Genomic DNA, 25504 nt, shown 5'->3' on the forward strand with positions numbered 1-25504 from the left:
AATGCTATCTTAATTTTATTTATTTTCAATGTTAACCTATTTGATATGCATTTTGACGTTCAAATAATTTGAATTTAGTATATATAAGACATATTGAAAAGTCCGAAACTTTTTAATTCCTAAAAATCGAACTCGAGACTGCCTTCATCTTTTTTTTTTCATGTTGTCATCATGTGTCCTATTGGAAATATGTCATGTGGTAGAAGTAAATTAAATCATATTAATATACACAAAAACCAGAAGTAACATGACATAACCACATATTTCCTCAAATAACTCCATTGAAGGTGGCATCAGAACTACAATCCATCTTGATAAGTTATTTAATTTAGAAATAAAAAAAATGATATCATAAATGATATAAAAGTTGAACAATCAATTAAATAGCTCGCCTTTTAAGAAGGCGACGGACCTATGATCAGAACAACACAACAAAATGATTAAATGAAGAAGAATGAACCGGAGCCCTGAGGCTAGCACCAGGAGAAAATGGATTGACAAACTTGTAAATTGTGTTTGGTAAACTTCATCCATCTTTCTCATTTTTTGATATCTTTAAACTCCAACGATTGGACAAGTCAAAAAGTCCGTTTTTGACTGACTATGTTGTTAGGACTCTTCAAAAATATCGTCAGGTGTGTGTCAAATCCAAGCAACATAACATGTAGCTAATAATAATTCAAGAAATGCCAATGGTTTTCCCAAGCAACCAGAGAACTAGTGATAATTCTAACCCAAATATGGTGTGAATAGAACTTCTATCCAGCATGAATCCATAAATTGTTACTCCTGCTCTATTGTTCTCAAAATATGTCACTGCAAACAGATTTGTCAAAATAAAGTATCATTAGAATAATCCTAGCTAAGTAGCTATGCAATATTACAAACTTAATATTGAAAGATCAGTCCGGTGCACTAGGCTCCCACTATGTGTGGGGTCGGATAAAGGGCCAGACCACAAGGGTTTATTGTACACAGTCTTACTCTGCATTTCTCGAACCCGTGACCTCCTGGTCACATGGCAACAACTTTACCATTTACGCCAAAACTTTATTGTAATAGGATAAAATTTTACTGTGTGAAGATTTTAACACAGTTGTTATGGAGAAAAATTATTATATATTGTCAGCATGGGCGTAGTTAGAGGGCACAAGGGATTCATCTGAACTCCTTCGTCAAAAAATTATAAATATTCTAGCTCCACTACTGATTGTCAGTGCATATAAGTTAAACTCGCAATAATATTAGTGCTCATTTCTCAAGGGAAGGAATAAGGAAAACAGTTTTAACCAGCATATCATACCTAATGCCTGTCTTTTCTGGAATGAAATTGTGCTATAGGCATATGCATGGACAAATTTCGTATTGTCCAACTCGTCTTCTTCATCTCCGACATCATCAGCATCAGATGATCCTTCAGAACATACAGGAAAGACGTGGTCAGAGGTCGCTCGAGTAATTGGTGTATCAGCCTCAGTCGAATCAAATGAATCTATCGTTGCACATACGTGCCACTTGGCTGCAAGGCACGTAACGGATTGAGCCTTGTGTGTAATTCTGGTTGCACTTCGCAACAGTATCATCAGCCCGGCGAGAAGGCTGACAGAGCAGAGCTGCATATTAAGACGACAACATTTAATCACGAGTAACAGCAACAAAATGACTATTCAGGATAAGGATCGGCTGGATGAACTAGGGGTCAATCATCTTGGATAAGAATCATAATAGGTACTCCATTGGTTTCATGTCATATGACGGTGTTTGAATGAGCACGAATTTTAAGAAGGAATGAAAGACTGACCGACTTTAACCACAAATTTGGCTACCTGAACTTTCACTTTGTTTGTAATGGTTCGATTCACCACCTTGTAATCTCCTTCCCCTGCCCCCATTTGTAAAAAAATCAAATAAGAATGCTTATTAGACATACCGCGAGTTCACCACTTTCGTAGATATGAAGATCTGCAGTTGAGCGTGTGGTCATGAGAAGGGACGCGAATTGGCTTGCTGTAACGAACATCAATGCCCACAAGATGAATGACCGGTACCTATGGCTAATGATCCTCAAGTGCCTCCTAATTCTCAGGTGCTCTCTCAACACTGATTCAACATCAGAATCCACGTGAAACACCTGAGCAAAATCTTGTAGTCGGAGAATTTGAAGGTAACATATCAACCGGAAAAGTATGCAGACTAGGAAGAACACGACTGTCCTGTAAAGCCAAGAACTCAGCTCTAGAATGCACGCGACAGTGTCACTCACAATGACGTTGCCCAAGAAGGGGATTCGTGTACCACCCGAACTGTACCACCAAATCTTGTACGCGCATTCAACAGCAAAACATGGCAAGACAAATATGAATAAGATCTTTAGTGAACTCTGCATATTGAGAAGAAGTTATTATTACATCAAAGTTGATCAATACTCCATTTTTTCAACTTATATAAACAGTACTCTTTCTATTTCGAAATGTCTCAAATAATCTGAATGCAATTCCACTAATAACATTTTCAGTTGTATTCATCAAGACTTTCAAGAATTCATTTAACTATTTCAAAATCTTAATCTTTCATTTGATGTTTTCTCCATTATTTTTTTCCCATCAATATAAAAGTCAAATCAAAGTCTTAAGCTATGTGCATAGTCCTTAGGATGAAATTCTTACCATCTTTACGAGATTATCAAGTACCCCTCCGTCCCAATCTATATGACATTATTTGACTTGATACGATATTTAAGAAACTTGTGACCTAAAATAAACCTTAGATATTAGTAAGGTTATAAATCATTTCATTAAGGGTAAAAAAAGGGAATTTGAAAGTTGAATTGTTTCTAATTATTGAAATGTGACATTCTTTTCAGGACGACCTTAAAAGGAAAGGTGACACATAAATTGGGACAAAAGAAGTCTATGTTGCTCGGACTCTCCAAAAATGACACCGCACTCCTATTGGATGTTTAAAGAAGGATCCAATACACACCCGTTGGCATTTTTGAAGAGTTTGAACAACTCAAGAGGGAGTTATAAATATCACGAGATTTACGTCTAATTACCTAACAAGTGAGTTAATAATACAAATATATATTCACTATCAGTGCATAAAACTTAAACTCGGAAAGAAAAAGAGAAGGCTTACATTGAGCTGTTCAGTGTAGCCTCTTCTAACTGTTTCACTCTCATCACAAAGCTTATCAAGGAATAAAAACCTTCTCAGCCCATATTTCTTAACAAACTGAGAAAGACAAACAAATGACAAAGCAGCAACACTGCTAAGTGATAGCTGCACAACGTTGTCATATGGACGACTGTGTGCAGCATCACTATCGTCCCTTGCCAGAAGAAAATGCGAAAGGCAAGGGACAATTACAGCTAACAGTATGAAAACAAACCAAGAGAGACAAGCGGAAAACGCGTTGGATTGATCCACACACATCCATTTCAACCATGTTCTGAAACTTCGTAATTCGTCATAGGCATTTGATACTGTTCTTTCAATTCCCTTGTTTTTGTTAAGTAAACTTTCCTTCTTGATGTCACACATTTTGTACAAGAAGTTTTGTGTATCTCAGTTTTTTTTTGCCTGAAGAAAATTGAACTGTGTTTCAGACAAGTTTATAGTAAATGAGAAATGGCGGAGCTAGAAATTCATACGAGAAATTTACAAAGTATATAAGAGGATCATACCTGTTTAAATTATACCTGGACAGAGTTAATGGTACCTGTAATAATGAGAAGTACCAAATTATGAAGTTATGAATATCTATAATAATTTCAAGTTAATATACATTAATAATAACAATTGAGTTTATCCTAAAATATATAGCCCGAAAAATGCAAAAAGTGCATTTTGATCGATAGAGTTATTTAGTATTTATGTTTATGAAGGTAACAAGTATTTCATTAAATGACTTGGTAGATATCAAGCCTGAATGAGCTTATAGCCTATTTTTTATAAGCATAACCCGTAACAAGTTAGGAATTCTAAACTATGACCTTTGTTTTTTATTATTTTGACTTATAAATAAGTGTTTAAAAAGATTTTTTATTTTATTCAAATACTATAAAAGTGTTTAAAAATTCTTTTGATTTAGAATAACTTAATTCAAACAAGTTCATAGTTACCTGATATATATGGTGAGGGAAGATAATAAATATCTCACAAAATTAATCGTAATGCGCATAATTCAAAGGCTATGATTATTACAAAAAGAAATAGAATGTCATACCTGAGATTCGAGTATGTAATCTAAAGCAATTTTTGAATTCCTTTGTGCTGCACTAGAATTTGTGCTTCAATAGTTTATATACTTTTTCGTATTTATATAATATAATTTTTCGTCGAAGACAGTAAGTTGATCTTGGTGATGGAGATTGGGAAGAAAGGGAAGTGCAGGATGGCAGAAAAAGTAGATGGTTGCTTTATGTGAGGAGAAGAAAGGAATAAATTTTTTAAAAGCAAAAAGAAGAAGAAAAAGGCAATGGAAACTTATAGAGAAGACAGTGAGTGTAGTATCCTTTTATAATGGAAAGTTAATATTATGCATAATGGTTCTGGATTCTTCCAATCAATGAGATTTTTACTTCTTAAATTAGTTTGGAATATATATTATATATATAATAATAATACTATTAACAAGTTTAGTTATATAGTTTTTCTACTAGTGTATACGTTCACTTTGTTAAAAGTAAAAGAATAATTATTTTGGGTTTAGTAAATTATGTATTAAGGTGGCAAATCGATATATTAGATTAAATTTGAACCAGTTAAAATATGTCCAAAATTTATCCAAGTCAGAATGAATCGTTACACATATTTATGTCACATAGAAAGTATTGGTTCAGATAATTAACTCAATGTTACAGTATTGCATCTGTCTCTTTGATTGCTCATTTTCGACTTTTGTCTTTACTAAATAGCTACTATCATGAAGTTTTAAACTCCACAAGTGAAACTCTATAGTGTTTGATTCCAATGGCACAAAATGATGGGGTGATTGGAGTGAAAGAGAGGATTCTCTCCATGACTTGCTTGTAAAAAATTATTTGCATCGGATGCTTATATTAAATCAATACGCATATGTCATGTGTTTAAATACATAATTCATTTACTTAATCATGATTAATTAACATGTATTATTATTTCATTAAACTACTTAATCATAATAAATTTCATTGATTTAGTGTAAACAAGTAAGTTTTTACCTTGACAAAGGAATCTTAGGCAAGTCCCCGTGTCAACATATACTAGCTAACTAAGTTGTACCCAAAAAAACAAATATAGTATAAACTAGCTAACCAAGGTTTTACTATAGCCAACATTTAGTTGTGGTGCAGTTGTGGGACTGTTTCACTCTTAATCAAAGGTCTCGCATTTGAGCCTCGGATATGAAGAAAATCCTATTGAGAGTGCTATCCCCTATATGGATCCTGTAGTGCACGATTCAAATTTAATCAAGGCTCCAATATGGGCTTCGGACATTGGGTGAGGAAAAACAAGGTTGTAAATATAATACTAATTAAACTTTATTTGTTTGTTAGTTAGTTGTCTTGTCTTATAATACTAATATGAAGGCAATAAAAGAGACTTTTCCCAAATCAGAGTGTTTAATAAGATGACAAAATGAGATCAAATGCAGATCATCAACAACAGGCGTATTAATTTTATAGAGCAAACATGCGATTATGCACATTGCCAACCTGCCCATTATTATCACCACATGTGGTGTCTACCTTTTCTCCTCAAAAAAATGTTATTGGAATCTAAGGATGTGACCTAAAAATCTTAAAATTTTAATTAAAAAAAAAAAAAATAGTACAGTAACTTTTATTTTTATTTTTACCAAGTCTTCATAAACTTGATATCTATACTAGCAGAGACAGATTTAAAATTTAAAAATAATAAAGTATCACTAAAAGACATTTAGGGATTATTTGGTAAGATGCATCAAAAAAATAATTTACTCCTTCTACACCATTTTATATGATTTACTTACCTTTTTAGTCGGTCCAAAAAAGTGATATATTTTTACAATTAGTAATAATTTAACTTTAAAATGTTCGTGTTACCTTTGGTGAAATGATTTCTAACCACACAAATATCTAAGACTAATTTTAGACCACATATTTCAAGTCTTTCTTTTTTTCTTACCCTCCATGTCAAGTCAAACTAACTCATATAAATTGAAACACGTGAAGTATATATTAGTTGTGTACTATATAAAAAAATCACGGTATTAGCAATTTAAGGAGTTTAAATGCATGCATTAGCATAATTAAAGACACAGTTGGCCCTTAAATCCTTTCTACTGTATTTGTGGAGGATATTTTTGTAAATAATTTTATTTTATTTTATTTTTAGAAATTATGTCATATGTATTCTTATTGATCCACTAAACCAATCACTGCATAAGAAATAATCTCAGCATTACTTATACCAACAATATTAATACATCATATTCTATACTATTCTTCTACACTCTATCAAACGAACTTTAAAATACGATTAGAGTTAGTAATCAAATTCAAATCATCTAACACAAGCAGTACTCAAGAAAGACACTCGACTAAAGCCCCCATATATAAATTTGAAATTATCGAGGTACGGTGACATCTCTACCTTCCGAATAGGTTAATTTTTGTATATTGATGAGAGGTAATAAAACATCCGAATTTGTTTCTGGATTGAGTAGAAAAGGTATATATGAAGTTCGTTCTCTTCCTCTATGCATCTCTGTGATGGATAAATCTCCATAAAAAAAGGGATCGATAAGTGCTTAAGTTGGTTTAAATCTTACACAAACTTCGGAGGAGTCTGGCTGGGTGAATAACTTTTAATTTTTATAAATACAAGTTCAACTTGAAACCCACTTAGACCAATCACATGTCATCATTTTCTTGCAATAATGTTGATTTGTTTGACAAAGTATATGGTGATCCACCAGTATTTGTAAGCATTTTGTTACAAATTACCACACTATTTGTACTAAAATCTTGGTGATTCGTCAGGTGTTATGACACCCATCGATTAGAAATTTTTGGTGATCCCTCACAACAATTTATTCCAAATTTACAACACAATTTGTATCAAATCTTTGGTAAAACTTCAAACTTTGTGAAGGTTATTTTTTCACAACTATTTAAATGGAATTGGAAATTAAATAACAGCACAATGATTCTATTTGTATAAATCTTCCCGAGCAACACATCACCAGTGATGGGTTGGCGTGGAATGATTTTAGAATCCTCCACTCTAAACCAAAAGTCTCGGGTTCAAACCCCTGTACATGGAAAAAATCTTGTGTTGGGAGTGCCACCCCCAAATATGGATGCACCAATCCAAATTTAATCAGGCTCCAATACGGATATAGGACCAGCGTTTCTCATAAGCTCCTACCAAACCAGCATTTTATGCCAATATGACAGTTAAATGTCATGAGCAGAGACTTGACATAACTGCAACAAAGTAAATTGTACAGAAGTATCATATCAATCACGTATAGAAACTAATCTTAAATTCCCTATTCAAGACCACTCAAATTTCCATCGATAATGTCTTGCATAACAACTAAATCTCATTTTGTTATTGTTTAGTGCCCTCGTTTTGTTCAAGACATAGCTCATAGATCAGCTAGTTGCTGGTTTTCCCTAAATGCATTGATACCTTCACTGAAGTGCAGTCTAAGTGACGATATCTATAACATATTCATAAATATACCTCAAGACAGTAGCCAAGCCGGGATTTTCACTAAGGGGTGTGAAATATGAAGAAGTAAACACATAAGAAGCCAAAAAAATTCAACATATATATAGTATATATACGTAAAAGAGAATTTACCTATCCACATTGTAATTTTGCAGCGAAGGGGTGTCCTTTGGACAAGGGTGGCTCCATCACAGCCTTTAGCAAGCCTTTGACAAATCTGCTCCCAGCATAGTAACCTGACTCAACGGTTCACTGCAAATAGGGAGAAAAGCAGAGAAACACTGGGGAATAGATGCAGGCACACAAATGACAGATCAAGGAGATATTAGATGATGAAAAGCAAGAAAGTTCGGAAACAGCCTCTCTATCTTTACTAGGTAAGGTAAAGGTCTGTATACACTTTACTCTGCTCACAAACCCCGCTTGTGTGATTATACAAGGTAAGTTGTTGATGTAAAAAACAAGAAAGTAAAAAAGCTCCTTATTAAATGTGCACAGAATTAGTACCACCTACAATCCTGCAAATACAAGATGTCAGAACTCAGAAAAGATAACAAGTTTGCATCACAAAGTTTCAGAAGGTCCAGATGTTTGATCATGTGAGAAGTTTTTTTTTCCATGGGAATGCATATACAATACTCACGAATAGAAAAATGTGTATTAGTCACAAGTATGCTCACACGTAAATTAGCACCTCAGAAAATGTCACCAAATTAAGGCAATAATGTGAACTCTATAACTCTAACAAATATGTTAGAACAAGAAAGAAATCTGCTAGTATCTCATGCAAAGTTCTAGCAGCTGAACATACAAAATAGCTAAACATCATCTAAATAAGAAACCAGAGCACTAACAGCTACTTGCTTCAAATGATACTGATGCAGCTGAACATACAAAATGGCTAAACATCATCAAACAAGATGGCTCTTCACAGAAAGAAAGGAAAAAAACAGTTCTAGTTCAAATAATTTAACCTGTTAGATCATAGACACGGCATATAACAGATGATAGGGAACATTCACAAAGAAGCATTAGGTTGAAAACTAACTCGTCATGATTACTCGCAAAAAAATGATTATGGCTATCAAATGTTGAATGCTGTTTCTTTACTCTGCAACAAAATTTAGTCGGCATACATAAGAAGTTCTATTCAGTATTCACTATTGGCAAAAGACAGAAGATAAAATCTTATTCTCAAACAAAAACTAGTTCACAAACTTCCTTGCTCAGTATCAAAACAACCACAATTCCACCAAGAGTAGAGTGTATGCAGATCTTACCCCTACCTTGAGAAAGTAAAGAGAGGTTGTTGCTGATAGACCCTCGGCTGAATGAACAATGAAAATGAGGCAGCAATAACACGCAGAAACACCAACAAGAAAATAAGATAACGAGGTAAAATAATACTTAACATGTAGTAATAGTAATCTAAAGAAAGGGAAAAACAAGAAGAAAAATATTAATACTCTGAGAATGGGAAGGAAATACACCCACCTACCCACTACCCCTCCTACTCTAATCTTCAACCTCCACCCCCTCCCCTCAAGTTCATGTCCTCGATGAGCTAAAGTTGTGTCATATCATGCCTAATCACCTCACCCCAATACTTTTTAGGCCTACCTCTACCCCTCCAAAGGAACAACTTTAAATTTTGGACCCACCTGAGCTTATCCACAAGAGAATGAACACCACTGACCCATGTCAAATGCTTTATTTTTTTATTCTTTTTTGAAAAGGTAAGATATATATTAAAAAGGGAACAACTTTGCACTAAGTCGGTATAAATATCAGGAACTCCTGTGTACAAAAAACCAAAAAAAGGATCCCTAATGTGAAAGTCTTATCCTTGTAAAGATTCTATGAAATCTATCATACTATCATCATCCTTTACATCCTGCAGTAGATTACACCAAAAAGTCAAAATCCATAAAACATTTGTATTTGATCTGTTGTAAGCTATTCATCTTACCCTTCGAAACATCTGGCATTCCCTATATTCCAAAACATTGAATATTGTCATCAAAGGATTGAATGCTTCTAAACTTGGGCTTATGCCATTGCCTCGAGAATGAACACCAATAAGCCATGTCAAAATACTTTAATCCAGCAAATTATGCAATTCTATGAAACATTCTTATCTTCAACTTCTATCACATCACTACCAAAAGACTTATTAAACCTTCGACAAACATACAAGAACTCAACCTATGCATAACTTGTAAAAAACACTCATACCAGAAAATTAAAATGATAGCTGAATTATCACAACAATCAAAACACTAAACAAGCATATACACCAATGAGCACATGTAAGCTAATATTTGATTAGTTGAAGTCTTGATTCTTACATTAAGTGATGAGAGAGTAGATATCGTCTTACATCTACGACACTAGAGCTCTCATCGTAATAGTACAACACAGAACTGAAAGTTCCCTCTAATTTTACATGCTAATGTATACAAATCTGTCTTCAACTGACAATAAAATACTACATTATCCCAGAACTCATATATAGTTGAAGGACACATAATCAGATCAATTATCAGACACACTAATCCATCTATCATGAAATACCATGACATTAAATAGGACAAGTAAATGGAAGAGTTAAAATCTCTTCCAGCAACAGACTCATAGCAATTGCTTTAAATCTGTGATTTTTTTTCGGGTTTCGAATGATTGAAAGATCGAAACTTTGAAACCATTTTCCTTCAAAGACATAGTGCTGTGCAGTAAAGATCATTTGAATTAGCATAAACATCATCCATCGGCGGAGGAAAGTTAAGATCAAAAGGCAGTGGATTTCTGAAAGATGATGAAACGATGTTGTCATTTCCACCTTCACAATCACCATCTTCAACAACAGAAGACGATGAGTCACAATCACTCCTGCAGTCATCCGGCTCAACCGGCGGCGATCTAGGATGTTTTCTCGAAGGCAAAACCGCCGTTTGCTGACGTGGCGGTCTCGGTCCGCTGAATGATTCCACAGTACTACTCATACCGCTCGATGTAGGTCTTTGACAAACGATCGGAGCTTCTTGTGAGTACAATCTCGGGTCAACTAACCGATCATTAGGGTTTAAACTTTGATTGAACTGATGATGCTGAGAATACAGAGGTAAAGGGAAATTAGTTTTAGCTTTAGGTCCACGAAGAGTCCGAGCTGCAGCATCATAAGCTTTAGCAGCATCTTCAGCTGAATCAAAAGTACCTAACCAAACCCTAGTTTTCTTCCATGGATCTCTAATCTCTGCAGCAAATCTCCCCCATGGCCGCTTCCTAACTCCACGAAACCTAATCTCGTTCAATCCTCCAGATCCATCTGGCTTCACCGGCACCGCCGGAGTTGCTCTGCCTCTCCTCATGACCAAAAAATATATATAAAAAAATCAAAAAAATAAATCAAAAATCACACCTCCCTTTTGACACCGAATGGAGGCTTAAGCTTCCCTTCGTCTCCGAAGAAACTCAATATCCCTCTCTAAAATCTTCGATTTGATTTTCTCTCTCTACTGTATGTGTGGTGGGTTTTGGCTGAGAATTTTAGAGAGAGAAAGAGGAAAGAGGGTTTTTCTTATTTTGTTTATTTTAATTTTTGGCTTTATATAAAAAAAATTGTTTTGAGAGGGAGGAATTGGTTAGGAAAGTGGGAAAAATAACGCGGGGAACTTTGGTTGTATTTTCTCGATTTTGCCCCTACAAGTTACATGAACCAAACAAAGCTTAATAATTTTTGCTTCTACTTTCTTTATTGCTTCCTTTTTCTTTTTCCCACGCTCGTGGAGAATGACAAAATTACCCCTTATATTTTCTTTTTATTTTTTCTAATAATAATTAGGTTAGTACTAGTAAATTTTTATAACCAAATGAATGTGATCCTTAATGGATTGTAGAATGTTGTGGATTAACTAACACACAATTACAAGTAAAGAAAATAGAGAAGAAAAATAACATAAGGATTTAATAAGGTTCGGTTAGGGTTAAACTTTATTATCAAATGGATGTGATCCTTCGACCTTTAATCAAGAGTCTGTGCTTGAAGTTAAACAATCCTTAAGGGATACATATTTGAACTAGTTATTATAGAAATATCGTAAACTAACTAGTACACAATCATGAACAAAGAAAATAGAAAGAAAAATAACATAAAGATTTAACAAGATTCGGTTAGGCCTAATCCTCCAAGCAAAAGCAGAGAGACTTTTCCACTATGAAAGAAAAAAAAGAAGTGTACAATCCTTTAAAATCTTCCATTACATAATATTATACATATATATAGTATTCCTAAACATATAATGAAAAGGTTCTCCCAATTATATAAGGACAATGTATGATTTTTTTTCAAATCTATTAAGGTAAAGAGAATCCTAAATCAATAGGAATTACGAATTTTCTAAAATATACGAGGAAAAATTCAAAACACAATTGACACTACTAAATATTAGATATTTGGTGGCCAGTCAAACGAAAAGATTAAATAGCTTAATGGAGTTCTTTTTCCCAAAAAAAAAGTAGAGTTAGCTCGTGAATAATATGAGTAGAAGCAACAACAACAATATAATCTATATAATTTTGAGAAAATATATGTTTAGGAATAATAACCCCACATTAAATGGTATTAATTGGGTGAAATTATAAAAAGTAGTAGCAATTAATTATAAGTGCATTTAGTAGTCTTGATTATGTTCCTCCAAACCAATTGATTTTGCCAGTTGGCTTTATGTGAGGAATTATACTTATTCACGTGAAAGAGGAGAGCAAAAAGATGGGGTGTGTGTAGTTGGAGAAATTGCCTTATCCTTCCATACTTCTATGGTATGTGAAGTCAATTACCTATTTATTCTTGATCAAATATTTTAGATTCAAGTTCATAAAAATTAATTATTTATTTATTTTTAATTAAAGATCTTAAGTTAAAGTTAATAACACAACATCATCTTTGATAAGAAAAATTTACTTTTAAAGTGAAAATTTTCAACAAGAGTCAAATTAGTCAAGCCCTAAAGTGGATATGAGGTGTCAAATAAAAAATAAAAAAAAGTATAGAAAGTATTATTCGGAATAGTACCTAATTGTAAGAGCCAAGCTCTATCAAAATTATCGAGTTATATCCCTTCAAATCAAGTGAAGCATACATGAAGTAGATCGGTGCTTCTTCTATTCATTTATTGGGTGCACCCGAGACCATTCTTGTACTCGTTAAATTTATGGTTCAACCAATTGGAGGAAAATCAATAGACTTTATTCTTTTTCTTTTTTTGGTCAATTAACATTCAACTTTGATATTTTTGTTTATCGATTATTAATTTGATTTTCAAAACTGAAAATGGATTATTACAATATTTGAGTTTATCAAATATTCTGAATTAAAGCACAATACGCTCACAAGTTTGAATAATAGAGCGCACATTACGTGTGAGCAATGAATAGAGAAATATCTTAGTACATTACATTAATTAATACCAAAGGGTCGTTTGGCTGTTAGTTGTTAGTTGGTAGTTTAGTTATGAATGTATGAATAATGTAGAGATTAAATAGTTATGCATGAATTACTTATATAATTGATTTTTTGAATTTATTAGAATATTTTATTTAGATGCTCAATTTAATTTATGTTTCAATATAACACCTCTCATACATCTAATAAAGTATTTCAATATGACACTTTTGATTCAATTTTTTTAAAACGTGTAATGAAAAAAGTTGCATGTGTGTCCGTTCATCTATTCGATAGTTAACATAAAATATGTCATTCTCCTTTACTTATAGCATCAAGTTTGATTAGAAAATGTCAAGCATTTGCAGCTTATTGAGGTAAAAAATGTGTATAATTAAAGGCAATGACATATTTTGTTTGATTAACTTAACTACATAATAAAATGAAGACATACAATTTATTTTTTCAAAATATGAATTGAAAATGTCTAATTAAAATACTTTATTAAGACCTGGCGTGTTTAGTTGGAACAAAACTTTGTTTGAATGTGTGAAAGTAATATTCTACTAATTTAAAAGGTCGATTATATATTAAGCTATTACTATATATTATATTATATTATATTATATTATATTATATTATATTAGGAATGTGAACCAAACAATAAATATTTCCTATTGATGCAATACACACATTTGTATAAAGACCATAGAATTGATTTCATATTACTCTTTATTTATAACACGCAGGCGCCGGCCATCATAATGACCACACATTACAACCGTTGGATTCGGATATTCGATCAAAACGAGTATGAATGAATTTAATAACTTTATTTAAATTTTGTATTTATATTCGAAAAATTATTAAGTATATATTGATATTTAATTGCAAGCTTAGTAACAACAATAAATTAACAAATTCAGAAATATTAAATTTTAATATTTGACTCCATTTTTTAGTTCAAGCATGGAAAACTTGTTCTTCCTAAGTAGGGGTGTACATCACCGGGTTGGTTCAGATTTTTCAAATATCAAACCAAATCATTTGTGTAAAATTTTTAAATTTATAAACCAAACCAAACTAATAAAATTCGGATTTTTTTGGATTTTTCAACCTCGGTTGGTTCGGGTTTTTCAAATACCAAACCAAACCATTGTGTCGAATTTTTAAATTTATAAATCAAACCAAACTAATAAACCTCGGATTTTTTCGGTAAAGTTTGCATACAAACATATAATTAACTTATGCTCCAAATATTTCTTTAGTTCAACCAAAATACAATTATCTAATGTGTTTCTTAAGAAAATAACACAAAATATGAGATGAGTACTGATGACACTAAAATATTCAATAAAAATAAAAAATAAAATCATCATATAAAATAAATATTGCAAAGTCATAATGAAAATGATCATAATTTAAAAGTACTAAATCATGCTAAAAGAAGTTTAATAAGTATTAGTTACATCACTAAATATTTAAGGAAAATTAAAATTAGATTATGTATTTTAGTTGCATAGAGTCGCGGGTAAAACGCTCCCTAACAAAGACAACTCCTTATCGAAGGAGACTCGAATCCGAAACCTCTTGGTTATGGATGGAGGAATACTTCTCACTCTCGGTGTATGGCCAATGGATTAAATTCTTCGACACTTAGTTAGATGCCTTTGGTTTAAGCTCTTTGAATAAAAAAAAAATCTTAACTCCTTCGGTAGGCCTAGAACAAAAGGTACAAGTTCAATCAAATTCAATAGTATTGATTCAAAATTGATATAATATTACAAATTATTAATTTAGAATCCAGTAAAAATGTAAAAACCCATAAAATTCAATTGTAGATCTGCCCCCACCCCTATTAAATTCCTTTTATATTTCTTTTATGTGTGGACTTCATTGTATATAAAACATCTTAGTGATAAAATTTTTGATTTTGCTATTGATAGAAAATGTTTTATCCTTTAATGGGTGGTGTGCATGGTGCGCTATACAAATCTAAATTAATTGGGCCGATAAATTTCTTATATTTCAAGATTATATTTAATATAATTTACATAAATCTCATAGTGTTAAGAGCTAATCACATTATTTTCCTACTATATTTCAAATTAGAGAATTCCTTAAAATTTATAGATTCCGGATACATTACTAAACTTCCGAATACATCACTAGACTTCCGGATACATCACTGGATTTCTGAATACATCGACAGATATCCGAATACATAAAAAAAGGATGTATCCGAGAGGGGAGGAATGCATCAGAGAGAGAGAATTTTTGATTTTTTTTTAAATGATAGAAATTTATAAAGATTATAATAAAATAAAATATGTATTTAGATATTTTTTCCTTATATTAAAGAAAAAACAGATTGACCTTTTGGTCTTCAAAAGAATGCTAAACATGCAAAAAAAATGTTTCCTTATTTAAAATTAGGAGTCATAAACAATTTGACTTTCCCTAGATGGGGAACCTTCGTATATTTTGATGATTAGTGTATTAGTCAATTCTCCTTGATTATTGTATTAGGTACTTTGACCTGAAGAAAATTGATAAAACTTAATAAGGGCAAAAAGGTCATATAACAGATTGTGTTAATGGGACCCACTTAGACTCAACCACAGTTTGACCTGGCCCCACATCACCATTCACGTGCTTTAATGACTCCACTATCTTTAGTCAATCTTCCGCCTCGATAGACAATACGAAGTGGGTTCCACTAAAAATAAATAAATAGTTTATTTTTTAAACAATTTTTATTCTTTTACTAATTATTTTTTCTTTTGGTTTCCCACCTGGTGTTTGGAGTCCGTATTAGAGCCCTGACTAAATCTGAATCGCGCATTGTAGGGCCTATTCAAAGGTGGAACTTCCAACGGGATTTTCTCCAAATCCAGGGCTCAAACCCGAGACATCTGATTAAGGGTGAAATAATCCATCACTGCACCACAACATGGTTGATCTTTTACGAATTTAATTAGTATGTATTATGCAATGTATAATTATCGTATTTGGTATAGTCAATGTGCACAGTCTAGGAGGTGCTTATTGCCTTAATGGATGGTTTGATTTTGTAGCTATGTTATCGTTATAAAAAATGTTAAGATGTTAATTATTGATTTATCAATTATTATTCATTAATAATTTGATTATTGATTTAATCGTTAAGAAATTTTATATGGAAAATGAATAGAGCTAAGTGTAACACCTGTGCAGTGGGCAACATTCAGATATCAATATATTATCAACCTAATTATCCAAATAAAATATGCATATCCAAAGTTCTCAAGGAAAGACTACAAAAAAAAATACTAAATATATTGTCTATTTAATATGCAATCATTGAGTCGAAAATATTATGAAGTTGTTATTATCGATTAAGGGTAAATAATAATTAAATATTTGTTATTAGCTCATTGATAACAAGTCATATTTACGAGTCTCCTTTTTAGAGGTGGAGGTGGATCAATAACAACCACGACTTGATCACCCATGATTGAAAATTCTCACGATATGAATTTGTATCATTTGTTCACAATGTACATATCCTATTGTGATACAAGGAAATAGTAATCCCAATTGTAAACTAACTAGAACTTCATATTTAGATCTGCGAGATATGAAGAGGACATATTATGTTAAATTGTATGACCATCTCATTTTAAATTTATAGAAAACATATTTTTATTATTTAATTATATTCTCAACACATCACCTCACTCTTTTAATTGTTATCACCTACATAAAAATTTTAACTTTCGTAAATTTAAAGATAAATTTCTTTTTTTTAATGTAAATTTTGGTGTACATTTTCCTCTTTTAAAATAATAGAGCATATTCATTAAATTTTATCACCTACCCAAAAACCAATGGCAGAAAAAACCTGTGCCCAACAAGGCAACAGCTTGGCCTCTGTGCAGTAAAGATTAAGTTGAACATTTGATTGTCGTAGGGTAGACCTATCCTTATTCGAGGGGTCCAACGACACTTCTTATCAAAAATTATATTATATGTTTAAATTAAATTTTAATTTTATAAATATTATATACATCCGTGTTAATACTTCTTAAGACAAGCTAACCTGCCAGATTAGATGAATGATAAATTTTTAAGCGATTACGTGTCTTATCTTGAAAAGAATATATCTATTAAAAATTAATGTTATTATAAAAACATTTCAAGAAATAAAACCTTATAGAATATTGTAATGTTAGGGCCCGTTTGGCCATGCGATATGGAATCATGATATGATATCATGATATGGAATTATGAGATGAAATTGAAGGTTTGTTTGGACATGTGATATGAAATTTTTGTGTTGTATATTTTCTTATAAACATAAAAATCTCATAACTTGTAAAACTATTAAAATAGCCCCAATTGTTTATTCAATCTTATCAAATAAACAAAAATTATAAAATCGCATAATAAATTATTACAAAGTTATTTGTTCTTTAGTTAAATAATTGTTTCATCTAACTTTAATTTAATTAAAAAAATTGAACATAAATTGTACTTGATATGCTCATATCTCTCAACTACTCTTACAAATAACCTATAAAGTAGAAAAAAAAACATACATTAGTGAGTAAATATTAACTTAGAAGTTAAATGCACTGAGATAAAAATTAACAAACATCACTAACTTCTAACTATTTATAAGAAAAATCAATAGTTAAATATTGTTGAATAACGAAATTTTAAAAAGTTACCACAAGTTTGAGTCAAAAACACTTCTAATAAAATTTAATCAAAAAAATTATAACTAGTCCACTTGACTAAATATTAAGATTAAGAAAGTGCGGCACCGCCAATGAAAATTGTCTTTTATCAATATTATGCTTAGTCATAAGATTAAGACGTTTTTTTTTTATTATGAAAAATCAAAATAGTATTACTCCCTTCGTTCTCATTTATATTCACCAAATGAATTTCTACTTTATCATTTATATTTACCAAATTTAAAGTGATAATAAATTTTATATTGATGAGAATAATAAATTTTAAAAAGTAATGATGTGATTATAAATTTTATTTACATATGAAACAAATGGTTAGTAGATATAAATGTGGGGTTGTTTTAACAAAATATAAACTCATGGATCAATTATTGTATTAAAATATCTCAAATCATGATATGGAATCACATGGTGATTCCATATCGTGGTTTTTGGAGAATATGGTATCACCTCTCATGATATGGAATCATGAGATGAAATCAGCGTAAAATCGCATGTCCAAACGCTAATTCCATCTCACGACACCATATCATGATATGATATCGCATGGCCAAACGCCTACTTAGTATAATTATGTTCTGCTATCACTAGTAAAATTTATTTTATTGATTTTTTTCTGTGTATTTTTGCCTTTTATTCTAATACTCTTTAGACCTTAATAAAATTCTGATTGCACTACTGAATTATACTAGTATATCTTGATACACTCTCAAGAGGCTTTGGAAGAATCTTTACGGATACTCAAGGAAAATGATTGTTGGGATAGCTAGGACCACAAGCATGAAGAGTCGTTGATACTCTAGAGTCTGGAGTCATGCATTTAAGGATATGAATTTTTTTCTCCGGACAAATTTAAGTGGTATTGCTTATGAACAATTTTAAGTTTTTTTCTTATCTTTTAGTTGGTTTGTTATGTTCCACTTTACCCAAAAAAAAAAAAATAACTCAAAAAAAAGAAAGAAAAAGGAAATAGCAAGTTGGAGATAGCCCAAGGCTATAAGGTAACTAGGTCCCACCAGATGTAAATCTCCATACGCCATTATCTTTTTTTTTTTGAGAATACCCATTTTATATACAACTTTGCCATCTTCAACAGCCCCGTGTGGGTCCATCGTCGACGCCTTCGCCTTCGCCGTCCACAATTACCGAATCACAGGCAACCTAACAAAAAAATCACACAAAACTCCGATCGACGACGACAACGCCGGTGGACGGCGACGGCGGGGCTGTACCTTCATCCTATAGATCCACCAATCAAAACTTCCTCGGCCTCAATTGGAAGAAATCAAGTCTAGATTCTAGAAGCTTCCGGTAAATTATCAAATCTCCGTCCGTTTGGTTATCTATCTCTCAATTATCTCATCAGATGAACGAAGTGCTTACAGCTTCCGATGCATCTTCAAGTGCGCGGTCGTATGCGTCGTCGATTTCACCTGTCAATGTTCCCCTCTTTTCCGCTTTACTTGCCTGTGCTATTGCACAATTCCTCAAGCTATTCACCACCTGGTAAACGCCTGTTTCTATTTTGCTTCTAAATGATATGGAACTATGACTTTGAGGCTGTGTTTTTAGTCTTTAGCTGTTTAGACCTTTTGGTTTGGCGTAATGATTGTTATTTTTATAGTTGAATCGTTAATATATGAAGTTTCATTGGGAAAAAAAGATAGATGATTGCTTTGGTATTTGTTGTCTGTGAATATGTGGAAGCTTTTGTTGTTGATAGTACAACAATCATTATAATGTTTAAATGACTTTCGGAACTTGATGTTGCTGCAAATTTCGCGCCTAGTGAGCGGTAATTGAGGTTTAGATTGTTGATTTTCTAGAGAAAGTAGCATATAGGGAATACTAAAGTGAAAATGCTGATCCTCAGGAAAGTTGAGAGTTATTTGATTGAAGTAAAATATACAGGAAGGTCTTGTAACCATCCTCAGGAAACCTGAAGAGATATTTGATTGATCAATAAGATTGAAGTAAAATGAATAGGAAGGTCTTGTAACTGTCTAACATAATCATCAGTTCAGACTGGGAAGTTAGAGGTTTGGCCATCACCTAGAAGAACGGTAGATAAAAGGATAATGATCCCTCCATATCTTTTTCTGATAATGTCAGTGTCCAATCAACTTATGCACCTCAACTAATACAATGCATTAAAAAAAAGAAGATGAAAGATCATGGCGTTCTTGTTGCTGTGTGTGAGTATGTGAGTTTTTGTTGTTGATATTACAACAATCATTATAACTTTTAAACTGCTTCCGGAATTGGATGTTGCTGCAAATTTCTAGCATACTGAGCGAGCAATTGAGGTTTAGATTGTTGAATTACTAGAGAATGTAGCATATACCGAAAACTAAAGTGAAAATGCTGATCCTCAGAAAGTTCAAAGATAAATTTATTGACCGAGAAGATCAGAGTATAATTTATAGGAAGGTTTTGAATCCTCCTAACACAATCACAAGTTCAAGATGGGAAGTCAGAGGTTTGGTCATCAGTCATCACTTAGTAGAACAGTAGATAAAAGGACAATGATCCCTCCATTTCTTTTTAAGATGATGTCAGTGTCCAATTACTTATGCACCTCAACCAAGACAATGCACAGCGTGCTAGTGTACAAGCATAGATGCGGGTAACCTTGCTTGCCTAGGTTGAGACGATGGGCTCACATTGAGTATTGTAGCAACCAGTTGGGATCTATAGATTTCTATCCTATGTCTGAATCACTAGCCATCCACTTGGTGATAATGATCCCTTTAAATCTTATATGCAGTAATTTCACTGTGGTTAAGCTTTAGTAAAGGATTTAGCTTGGTGGGTAATATCTCCTCTGACTCACACAGGTCCTTCCTCAATCTAGAAATTATAAGTAAAGAAACAATGGGTTTTTCTTACTTTTACCTTCGCGTGGTGATGAATTTTATTACCTCTCTATAGTATTGGAATAAATTAAGAGTCTTCTATTTATTTGTCAAAAGTCAAAACGTGTGTTTTTCCCCTCTGATGGGAACGGTGCCTGATTCTGTAGTCAGGTTCGTCTTTCTGAAAGAAAATTTTGTATCTGAATCAACATAGCAGAACTGCAAAAGAGGATATTTCTGAAATCTGAAACTCATTTTTGATTTGTTTCTAATTGAACTGGGGATACTAACAACAACAGCATACCGAGTGTAATTCCGCGAGTGGGGTCTGTGAAGGGTAGAATATACGCAGACCTTACCCCTATCTCGAGGATGTAGAGAGGTGGGGATACTTAATTGCTGTTTATCAATGACTATGGATTTAAGCATGCAGATTCTTCTCAGTTGGAGGAGAATCTGAGATTATGTAACGGTCATTAATTTGAAAAAAAAAGGGGAGTGGTAGAAACTTGGAGACTAGGGTCAATCTCCAAGGAGTCAAAAAAATTAGGCGATTTCTTTTATTTGCCTAAGCCTTGATGGTTTTGCTGGTTGGAAGTAGAACTAGATACCTGGTGTAATAGTCAAGGTGCATGCAAGTTTGCCCAGGCACCATTGTTACCAACAAACATTGTAAAACAGAGTGGTACTTTCAAAAGGGAGCGAGAGAGAGATGTAAAAGATTGTGGTAAGGATTAGTTTCCCTTGATTGGTTATGAAAAGTGACAAAGAAGGTGGAGTAAAGGTCGATAGGCATATTATCACACATACACTTTTCCAGAAACTTCTGCAATGGAGGAATTAGTGTGTTTACTTTCCATATAGATGTATCACACAACAGGAGTGAGAGGTTAACTACTCGGGGAACTAAATCAGCATTTCTTGCTTCCCTTTCATCGAAACAAACGTAATGTGAAAGTAGCTCAAGTAGGGTGGGTGGGAATCATTGTTTTATTTACTGTGAAAAGAGAGTTAAAGGTGCATGTATGCGGATCTTATGATAGATTTTCATTCAGGAGGTTGATATTGACAAAAAATTGGAGAAATATGTACTTCATGTGGAGTGATCTTTGAATTTCAAGAGCTTACTTTTTTCAGGATCACCAAGTTTTCTCTTACCTTTTCTTTCTACTTTCTTGGTTAACTTTTGAAAATTCCCTGTTAGATTTTGCAGGTACAAGGAGAAGAGATGGGATTCAAAAAGGATGCTTAGCTCAGGTGGAATGCCATCATCACATTCAGCAACAGTTACTTCACTGATAATGGCAATTTATTTACAAGAAGGAGCTGGAGGATCTGTCTTCGCCATTGCTGTGGTTTTGGCATGTGTTGTGAGTAATTTCTTAACCAGGCTTCGTCTTATTTTTTTAATTTCCTACTGATGTTTGGCTTTGAGAGACATAAATCAATGTAATCCCAACACATGAGAACAAGAAGAAGACAGACTTCTGTTTTTCTGTTTATCCTAGGAAAATTCCTGATGATGCTCAGTTTGGCATAATTGTTACCTTTTGGCAACAGTCCTTTTTAAAATTATCTTCTTTGCATCTCAATGTTAAATTTTTTGGTGTATGAACGATAGAAAGATGCCTCAAATCCCACTTATGAGATTACACTGGGTATGTTATTGTAACTGGAGAAAAAGATGCAATGTCATACATCTCGATCACTTTTTCTTTGGAAGAGACCATCTAAACTGGGAATACATATGCACACACATTCATACATATATGATATATGTATTACCATACAAGTTTCTTTGGAAGAGAAAGGCTAGCTTGTATATGTGTTATCTGGGGTTGGGGGGACATCGGGAAGGGACTTGTATATATTTCCCTTCCAATGTGTACAATTTCTGTTTTTCTTGAGCCGGGGGGGGGGGGGGGGNGGGGGGGGGGGGGGGTTCGTAATAGGAGATAACCTCTCTACTACCTCTTCCAAGGTAGAGGGTAAGGTGTTATATCCGCCCTTCCCACACCCCACTTATGCAGCTTTCTGTATAAACTTTCTTTTTAATATTTTGCATAATGAACTTCTATTCTTCTCCTCATTTTCTAATGAATTTCCTTTATTACAGGTAATGTATGATGCTACTGGTGTTAGGCTTCATGCTGGGCGCCAAGCTGAAGTAATCTTTCTTTCCACCTTCCTTTATCTCATTTTCATCATGCTATGACATATGCAATTAGAAATAACATTACGTTCAAATCACTCTCAGTATAAAAATATTCTCCATTCTATGCTTAAACAATTGAATTTTACCTATGTGGATGTAAAATAATAGTTGTAGTTGATATTTGCACTTGCTGATTTGCATGGGGTGCTTTAGGGGAAGACAAGTGATGCCCTTACACTTGGGCCCTCAAATATTAAAGGTCCCAAAATTATGTAGTACTATATTATTATATATAACATATAATTATGTATTATTAATAAAAGCTTTTAAATTTTAATATTTTTAAAAATTTGGTAAAGGTTGTACAGTTGAGTGGGTAATGATAATCTTCTCTTAGTAAATTAAATAGTATATTTACCTTCTCATCGATACTAATTTTTCTTCCTTTATATTTTTTTTCATGTTTATGACGATTTCAATTTCTAAGTCAACTCAGTCTCTAAGTTACTAAGTATTTATTTTTGGCATATTTAATTGATCCATGAGTCAAAAAGCATGCTCTTTTGTCTCTCATCTTCTTTAACTAAGAAATTCCTGAGGTAAGTGTTGTATGGTTTGAAACTTGGTGGATAATGGGCTCATCCCTCTACCCTTTTCCATTTAAATACCATGTTGTTTTACAGAGGAGAGTTTAATATGGTGACATACACCTAACCTATACATCACGCATTGTGCTCCCACCACTAAATCAAAGCAATGTTGGCTTCTTTTGTGTCAGTCCTCTAGTGTATATAAAAAATTTGGTTAATGACACTCTTATAAAAGAATTTAAGAAAATTCTTTTAGAGAAAGAGCTTCTCGTATGGATCTTATGAAAGAAGTTTAAGGGCTTTTTAATATATTATTTTGGGTTTAGGCCACCAAGTCCGTTGAGTCACCCCTACTGATTTGCAACAAAAATTGCTTTGAAGTTTCAATGTATGTATAGTAAATGATAGAATTTGGTGTTTGATGCAGTTGTTGAACCAGATAGTGTGTGAATTGCCTCCTGAGCATCCTGTTGCCAATGTTAGACCTCTGCGAGATTCGCTTGGTCACACTCCCCTTCAGGTATGGTTGCAATGAGTTTGTAGTTTATGCATTTTTTTTTGCTATTCTTCATTACCTCTTGGCGACAACAATAATCTTAGTAAAGATAGCACTACTTATGCACCTCATTTTTACACATTTACACTAATACAATCGTTTAATGTTGTGGCAGAAACTAATACAACAACAGCTATGTCTCATCCCAAACAAGTTGGGATAGGCTTTAGGAATCCATGCTGCTTTATTTAAGCTCAATTTATATTATCATCGTACCCAATAAAACAAGAGTATATATATATATATATATATATAGTAGTAATAATAATAATATTAGATATTCTATAACAAGTCTAAAACTTATTCTCAACTCTTAAGTAAGTGCTCATTGATTCCAATGATTTGTAAGTCTTTCGAGACAATGTCCTTTGATGTGATTTTAGGTATACCCCCATTCCTATTTAACACCTTCGCTCATCATAGTTTTACATGTATGGATCAAAGTATCTGTAGGTATAGGTCGCAGGACATCATCTCAAGCGATCTCTCATTTTATTCACAACGTGTGCTACTGAAACTTTCTGGTGAACATGGACATCTTTAGTCTTTATCTAATTTGCATGATGTCATATCCATCTTAGCATCCACATCTCTGTAAGACATCTTGTGGATATGTTGGACTTCAATGGCCCATCATTAACTACCATATTACATTACCGGTCATATAGTTCTATAGAACTTATCATCCACTTTGATTGTCATCTTTCTATCACTCAACGCCCGATAACTAATATGACACAAATATAAAAAGGAGCTAGTGTGAATACTAAGTAAATTATGTTTTCCCTGGAAGTTAATGTCATTGAGATGAATGTGCAGGTTCTTGCCGGTGCAGTGCTAGGATGTGTAGTGCCATTTCTGATGAGAAGCTCAATCTAGGGTTCAACTTTATCATCTCCCTTCAGATACTCAGTAAATATCGAAAAGGTTCCAAGCTATCAAAGCTGGAATCAACATCACTACCAAGGGAGAGTTCATGCGAATTCATCCTTTCTTCACCTTGTTGGTGGGGTGGGAGTGGGGGGTGGTGTGTATTGTTCGTGATTGTGACAACTCAATCACCTGTACTTTTTTAGTTTATTATCTAACTTTCAAGCCATTTATTTATAATTGTTGAATACTAGCTTGGTTATTATATGCATCAATCTTCAAAATGAATGAGAATCTGAGACGAAAACAACTTTACTGTTGATACATGTTACAACTTTCATTTATATGCGTATGGCAATTTGTTTTCATGAACAAGGTAAAGGAAGTTAATGCAGAAATTTTCCATAAAATTGGAAACAACTAAGATAATTGAAGAATCCCGCCCCCCGCCCGTCCATGTAGTAACCAGAACCCCTACTGAACTGATTAATTAAGAGGGTAAAGCACTCTAAGAAATTTACAACATTTTTTAGGAGCTTGAATGTGAAACATTTGATTAAGAGCGAAAGGTTTTTATCATCCTACCACATCCTCT

General features: G+C 33.0%; 3 protein-coding genes and 1 long non-coding RNA gene across 4 annotated transcripts; 1 reads left to right on the forward strand and 3 right to left on the reverse strand.

The window, feature by feature from the left end:
- Nucleotides 1-356: 356 nt before the first annotated feature.
- On the reverse strand, nt 357-4402 carry LOC125866369 (uncharacterized). Its single transcript, XM_049546730.1, has 6 exons — nt 4229-4402; nt 3687-3721; nt 3139-3597; nt 1931-2380; nt 1304-1613; nt 357-816 (listed from the first exon to the last, which is right to left on the reverse strand). The coding sequence occupies exons 3-6, from the start codon at nt 3541-3543 to the stop codon at nt 680-682; spliced, it is 1302 nt and encodes a 433-aa protein (XP_049402687.1). The 5' UTR covers nt 3544-3597; nt 3687-3721; nt 4229-4402; the 3' UTR covers nt 357-679.
- Nucleotides 4403-6992: 2590 nt separating this feature from the next.
- On the reverse strand, nt 6993-8312 carry LOC125865632 (uncharacterized). Its single transcript, XR_007446372.1, has 2 exons — nt 7837-8312; nt 6993-7454 (listed from the first exon to the last, which is right to left on the reverse strand). It is a non-coding gene; the product is annotated as an uncharacterized LOC125865632 (long non-coding RNA).
- A 1696-nt stretch (nt 8313-10008) lies between these two features.
- On the reverse strand, nt 10009-11288 carry LOC125865188 (ethylene-responsive transcription factor 3-like). Its single transcript, XM_049545380.1, has one exon. The coding sequence runs from the start codon at nt 11070-11072 to the stop codon at nt 10416-10418; it is 657 nt and encodes a 218-aa protein (XP_049401337.1). The 5' UTR covers nt 11073-11288; the 3' UTR covers nt 10009-10415.
- A 7655-nt stretch (nt 11289-18943) lies between these two features.
- On the forward strand, nt 18944-25253 carry LOC125864629 (uncharacterized). Its single transcript, XM_049544655.1, has 5 exons — nt 18944-19389; nt 21952-22108; nt 22855-22905; nt 23911-24003; nt 24859-25253. The coding sequence occupies exons 1-5, from the start codon at nt 19250-19252 to the stop codon at nt 24916-24918; spliced, it is 501 nt and encodes a 166-aa protein (XP_049400612.1). The 5' UTR covers nt 18944-19249; the 3' UTR covers nt 24919-25253.
- Nucleotides 25254-25504: the final 251 nt, after the last annotated feature.

This window comes from Solanum stenotomum, chromosome 5 (assembly GCF_019186545.1).
Source record: "Solanum stenotomum isolate F172 chromosome 5, ASM1918654v1, whole genome shotgun sequence".
Lineage (NCBI taxonomy): Eukaryota > Viridiplantae > Streptophyta > Magnoliopsida > Solanales > Solanaceae > Solanum > Solanum stenotomum.

Coding starts and splice junctions, on each gene's coding strand:
- LOC125866369 (XM_049546730.1), bottom strand. CDS start 3,543: ATGTGTGACATCAAGAAGGAAAGTTTACTTAACAAAAACAAGGGAATT. Junction 2,381..3,138: donor GCTACACTGAACAGCTCAAT/GTAAGCCTTCTC, acceptor CTCAATATGCAG/AGTTCACTAAAGATCTTATT. Junction 1,614..1,930: donor ACGAAAGTGGTGAACTCGCG/GTATGTCTAATA, acceptor CTTAATATGCAG/CTCTGCTCTGTCAGCCTTCT.
- LOC125865188 (XM_049545380.1), bottom strand. CDS start 11,072: ATGAGGAGAGGCAGAGCAACTCCGGCGGTGCCGGTGAAGCCAGATGGA.
- LOC125864629 (XM_049544655.1), top strand. CDS start 19,250: ATGAACGAAGTGCTTACAGCTTCCGATGCATCTTCAAGTGCGCGGTCG. Junction 22,906..23,910: donor ATGCTGGGCGCCAAGCTGAA/GTAATCTTTCTT, acceptor TGTTTGATGCAG/TTGTTGAACCAGATAGTGTG. Junction 24,004..24,858: donor TTGGTCACACTCCCCTTCAG/GTATGGTTGCAA, acceptor ATGAATGTGCAG/GTTCTTGCCGGTGCAGTGCT.